At 40.0% G+C, this 6,114-nt stretch overlaps 1 protein-coding gene across 2 annotated transcripts in view; it reads left to right on the forward strand.

Annotated features, from left to right (window-relative positions):
- LOC110984516 (histidine ammonia-lyase-like) overlaps positions 1–5,415 on the forward strand; it is a 28,167-nt gene extending 22,752 nt beyond the window's left edge. For both annotated transcript variants that reach the window (XM_087135902.1, XM_022244783.2), the window contains exons 18-21: positions 348–482; positions 985–1,093; positions 1,407–1,476; positions 2,171–5,415. In XM_087135902.1, coding sequence (XP_086992028.1) covers positions 348–482; positions 985–1,093; positions 1,407–1,476; positions 2,171–2,257 — 401 coding nt within the window. In that variant the 3' untranslated portion in view covers positions 2,258–5,415. The remainder of the gene's footprint in view (positions 1–347; positions 483–984; positions 1,094–1,406; positions 1,477–2,170) is intronic.
- The last annotated feature ends 699 nt before the right edge of the window (positions 5,416–6,114 follow it).

A 6,114-nucleotide genomic window follows, 5' to 3' on the forward strand; every position in this document is an offset into this window, starting at 1 on the left:
CTGTTAGGGTCAACTTTAAAGTTAGAATATTAGGTAAAGTATAAACCCATATCAGGTCTTTGAGGTACTTCGGGGCCGACTTACCATAATGGATGAGATTGAAAAGGATTCAACCGGTTAATCTAACCGGAACCCAGTGCAGTACAAGTATGGGTGTCCTGTCTACACAATGATCCATTATTCTATTATAATAACCAGTCATGCAGCAGCATTCTACATATGCTTGATTCAAAGTGATGATAAAAAATAATAAAGTGACAATCATACACTCTAAAATAAACTGCTTTGATAAAAATCTCTGCTTTGAAGTAAATCCTTCCCTTTCCTTGTCGTTATTCTTTGACCAGTGTCTGAAAACAAAGTTCTGACTCATCCAGCGTCTGTTGACTCACTGCCAACCAGTGCAAACCAGGAAGATCATGTTAGCATGGGAGGATTCTCTGCCAGAAAATGCCTGACTGTAGTTGAGCATGTGGAACAAAGTAAGCTTTACCAAAAGCACCCTTTACAATTCGACTGAAACGCGTGACTAAAGTGTGATCTTGAGTCCCACGGAAGTTAGTCCAAATTTCAAGCAACAAATGATTCAGAATAATTACAAAGCTACATGAAATTTGAGGTCATAATGCTATGCGATAAAGTCACATGATATGAGAACTACCACCACGGGGGTGGGGTAGAGTGGAGGAGGGAAGGGCGACGCTAATGTCGCAATCCTACCGAGCGACAGTTATCGTGCTGTTCTATCTTGTACATGTACACTGTAGGCTGTAGTTACGAGCATCGAGACACTCTGTGACAACTGGGCAAGTTTCAATTTTTGGACAATCGAACGAAAGCTCTTAGACTTTACTTTTAATAGATTTTAAACGTAGGCGCTTTGTAAGTTGATAATGTTAAATAACGCCCCCTCTCGAAGTCTATTTGTGCGTTTACTGGACAAACTCCAACTTTAACTAAAAACAGCCCATTTTTCTTTTTAAGCTCTGGCCATCGAGTTGTTGGCAGCGTGCCAAGGCATTGAGTTCCATCGTCCGCTGAAAACTACAGCTCCATTGGAGGAAGTCTACCAACTTGTTCGCTCTGTAGTGGCGTAAGTCTTACTTCTCCTTGACTTGATCTTAGTGGAATAATGTCGTGTTTTGATGCTCTGAGGCAAACTTGGCGAACAGGAGTTGTATCATAGCATTGTTAGAGACTACTTACAAGAGCTTACAAGATATACTCCAAACAGCTTTGCAGCGTTTCATTACGGTTATGTTATGGGCTGTCTAAGCGTGGCAGGATTTTGCCCAAGCATGGCCAGCAAAATGACGCTAAAATATGATTGCCAACAGACTGAATCCATACCAGATTTCAGCTTGAATCTAATAATCTGGTTATTTTTTCACTGTCTTTACACACAGACCCTGGGACAAGGATCGCTACATGGCCCCAGACATTGAAGCAGCAACTAAGCTCCTGAGGGAAGAGAAGGTGTGTAGGCCCTAAATGCAAGATCCTATACTTTCGGTTTGGTCTTGTAATTACGCGTGACATCTTTAATATTTAAAAGCTTTTTTAAGGAAAAGGTCAAAATTAAATCATGTTGGTATTTTTTGGATAGCTTTTCAATGCCCTGTGCACCGTAACGAAGAATCTTTGCCAATTATAGCAGAAAATTCACTTGAAAATATTTACGAAATAACCAGAAATTAGACCATAATACTCAGTCTGTATGATTCTATGATGAAGTCTTTGAGTTCTGTGTTTCTAGGGTTAGCACAGAGTTTGTGTACTTTTCAGATGTTAATTAATTGGCAGGTACTAGCACTATAGCACCATAAGTACACAAGGTTGCATCTACCAGAGCCATGACTCAAGGTCCAGATACGTTGTAAGAACATGACCGTTGTACAGTCATATATGTACAGCCAACTGGGCACTAAAACAGTAAGCCTACTTGAGTAGAACAAGGCGTAAGCCAATGACTTTGTGAGAAATGGAGTTCACCTGCGAAAATTGGTTTTCTGACTTCCACTCAGACTTTTAAAAACTATAGACCTACATGAATTGTGTGCTCCTATTCTATCAGGCTACACAAAGAGAACTTACGTTAAAAATACCAGTACTGGATCAGAGAACAATTATGGTAAATGCTTTTTTGCATTTATTTTGAATTATTTTAAAGGTGTGGAAAGCAGTCAAACCTTACATGGACAACTACCATGCAGAGCGACAGAAGGCAGCAAGGATTTCGTCATCGCCAGTATCTTAGGGAAATGGCGGTACCACAACACTTAAGTGTTTCAAGTGAAGTACAGGACGACTCCTTACAAAAGGGTTGTTCAGAGTCCTCTCTTAAACCTTGAGAGGGCCAGTTAGGATCACATAGTATACAAGAAGATGCATGCTTTAATCAACTATTGTTACGTGATAAATATGATGTAAAAAAATGTGGCTTTTGTGGTAGATATTCGAAATGTGAATGTTCACACAGTAAAGTTACTCCGAACAGTTTTCATTAGATAATCGTTTATTTCATACCTACATAAAGATACATATTTAGTGATACCCAGAAAAAGTGATGTAACATATAATAGGAAATGATAGAAGAGGCACTGCGAATGGAGTTGCATCAAGATGTATTAAGTCAAGACTTAACCCTGAAGGTCAAGGCCCTGCAGTGCAAAGTTACTACTACGCCTGTAAAACATGTCACATCATATCTTGACTTAAGTATCGTCAGACTGGCAGTTGTTCTCAATGCCACCCTATTTGTTATCTTATTACAGTGGCATAAAATTGTCGCTTGTCCCGATGCTATGTTACTGTTATACTGTATCTGTATAATGACGTCTTGTCGTGCAGTAGCATCGTATTATCCTGCCGTCGTGTGGCACTTTCGTGTCCGATTGAGCTTTGCGTCATGCCGCTTGTTTGCACGTTGTGCTGTTGCGTCGTGCCGTCGCAACGAAAGTTTGCGTCATGCCGGCGAGCTGTCGTGCCGTGCCACTGCAGCGTCGAGTCTTTGTCCTGCTGTTGCCTCAGACTTGTGGAAAATAGACGCGCCCTTACAGACGTATCTTACAGACGTCGGCTTGTTCCCACAGACTGGTTAATAAGTCAGCAAGTCACTACTAAAGCGTTTTATTACTTATAAGCCTGAATACAATACTACAAGGTATATCATAGAAATATGTCAAAACTCATCCATAGCTAACATTATTCATATGTTCATACTATCTTCATACATATGATCGTGGAGTGGATTTCGGAATGCTCAAACAGCAATTTTACCCTTAAATTTCACTGTTTTGTCAGAATTAGGAGAGAAAGAACTTTCTACTTAATGGAAGACTGTTTCACCTTGTTTGAAGATCTTCCATTTATGATTTGTTCATGTGCTGTTTACATTACGACCCTGGGGACAATATGGGGAACTTGTTTAACCACAACATGTTCCTGATTTTAAGGAGCACCTCCAAGGAAAAAACATGTTTTCTCTGATTTTATCTGTTCAAATAAATATGGAAGCATCCAAATCGAACGCAGTGTCATTTGTTTTCACAGGTCAACCATAACAAGCTAAAAAGGTTTTTTTTCTGAACACCTGTGAAACTTGTATTTTTCCTGATTTTCTTAATTGGGGATATTTATCCCTGTTGTCTGTGGCAACTGATTTACTGGTCTGGACCCCTATAGGTTGCAGGCCAGTAAAATAAACTGCCCCAGCCAACAGTGATAAATACCCGAAATTCAAACAAATCAGGAAAAATACTTACCGGTTTCTCAGGCGTTTGAGACGCACGACAAATCAAAGCCCAGTTTCTGATTTTTCATTTTCTTGTCAAATTTCCATTCATTAACCGATGACTTCTGAAGATATTTATTTCCGCGGAAGGTCACCCCTAAAAATGCAGTCTTCTCGCCCCTGGTCATTTTGAAATATCGATGCCGACACTGCTTGAAAAATAGACCGTTTTCAGGCACCCATTTCTTCCCGATCTCACTCTGACGCAAGCTGGTATTCTCTTTGCCCGCCTAAACCTGTCTTTTCTACAAATCTTCAAGTTCATGGGCCACAAAATGCCCTATTTTGTAGAAAATTTGAGTGCATACCAAATAATTGCGATTTGGCCTGTGCAAGCAGTTTTCGGCCTATTTATACTGACATGCATCCTTTAGTCCCCCCCCCGAAAACGTGAAAAATTGGAAAAGGTTCTCTCCCCTCCAGGTTATGGGCCTATGACCTCGGGTGGGGCTGATAGTGCATAACTGTGTAGTTTGGCCATTAGGCTAACGTCTGTGAATTTCCATCTTCTTCAACTGCCGGAAATAATCACTTGTGACTAGCGACTGCAAACTATAGGGTTCATTTCTGTTGATTAGGGTTAGGTTGGCTAACTATAGGTTCGAAACTCGCACACAGGGTTTGCTCTTGAAGGGGGAGGGGACGCAGTATAGTACTCATGTTTTGAAACTCGGACTCTATGCTGGACCAAAAAGAAATTTGACTTTCAAAATTTCGCCAAGCAGCCCATCACTCTCCTGTCTTGTAATACCACATTACACCCACTAGTCAAAATAATTTAATTGGCCAAAAGTTTTCAGGCAAGCCAATGGTGGTTTCCCCCTTCCATCAGGCTTGAATATGGGAATGAAATTTGCTCAAGGTACTACATCAAAATGATTTGTTGATGGCCGTGAACAGCAAACACGTTACACTTCTGGTATTATTAGATTTGAGCGCAGCTTTCGACACATTAGATCATGATGTTCGTTTGAGTTTACTCCAGTCACGTTTTAAAATTATCGGCACTGCCCTCAACTTGTTTAACTCATATTTGGGTGGTAGATCTCAAAGGGTTTTGGTCAATGGTAAACTATCTAGTAAACGTAATCTTGAATGGGGTGTTCCTCAAGGATCTTGTACACTAGTCAGTTGTTTGACATCGTCAATGCTCATCACCCAAGAATCCATTGCTATGCTGACGATACTCAGTTGTATTTATCTTTTTGTCCAGATGAAAGTGGTAGTAAGGAATTTGCCCTGTCAGTTATGGAGGCTTGCATACACGATGTCAGACAATGGATGTTTAATAAAGGATTATTTTTGAATGACAATAAAACAGAATTTATCATTATTGGCACTCGTCAACAAATATCCAAGGTAACTTTGGATGGTATTCATGTTGGGGAATCTGTCATTTCACCCTTGGCTACAGCTGGTAACTTAGGTACCTGGTTTGATGCCAATATGTCTATGAAAACTCATATTAATAAGGTTTGTGGTAGCGCATTCTATTATCTGCATAATGTTAGGCACATTCGGAAATATCTCTCCGAGGAATGTACTGAGACACTGATTCATGCATTTATCTCAAGTAGATTGGATTACTGTAATAGTTTGTTTTATGGCTTACCCAGTACTCATATTAATCAGCTCTAAAGGGTACAAATGCTTGTGCACGACTCGTCTACAAGACACCGACATTTTGTCGAATTACTCCTCTTCTTATTGATTTACATTGGCTTCCGGTTTTATATAGAATTGAATTTAAAATTTTGTTGATGACATACAAAGTCTTACATGATTTAGCTCCTCAATGCTTAACTCAGCTTGTCTCCGTAAGGCCTCGGAACCGTTACCATCTTCGTAGTTCCAGTGATGCTGTCCTCCTCAATTATCCATCAGGTCGGGCTAAGGCTACCCTCGGAGATCGAGCATTTGAGTATTGTGCGCCACATCTCTGGAATAAGCTTCCATGTAATATAAGAAGTGCTACCAGTGTCATTACTTTTAAATCAATGTTAAAAACATGTCTTTTTAAAAAAAGCATATTATTAATTTCTAGGCTCTGGGTGGTTGTTAATTTTGATTGTAATTTTGTCGTCTTTAATTTTGTTGGACCTGTCTGGGAGAATCTGGGTGTTCTCTTGGAGAGTGCTTCCAGTTTTCGGGCACAAGGATGAGTCTTGGACGCACGGTGGGTCGTTGGAGGGAGAGTTGGTGCTGGCCGCTTGTGGAAGTCCCACCATGTTTGGTTTAAACTTTTAAATCAATGTTAAATTGTGTTTATTTTAATTCTTTTCGGTACATTTTTGTAAATAGTTGTTCTAATAGGTATTTTT

Source organism: Acanthaster planci, linkage group LG04, assembly GCF_054643075.1.
Source record: "Acanthaster planci isolate LZ-2023a linkage group LG04, COTS_SCS, whole genome shotgun sequence".
Taxonomy (NCBI): Eukaryota; Metazoa; Echinodermata; class Asteroidea; order Valvatida; family Acanthasteridae; genus Acanthaster; species Acanthaster planci.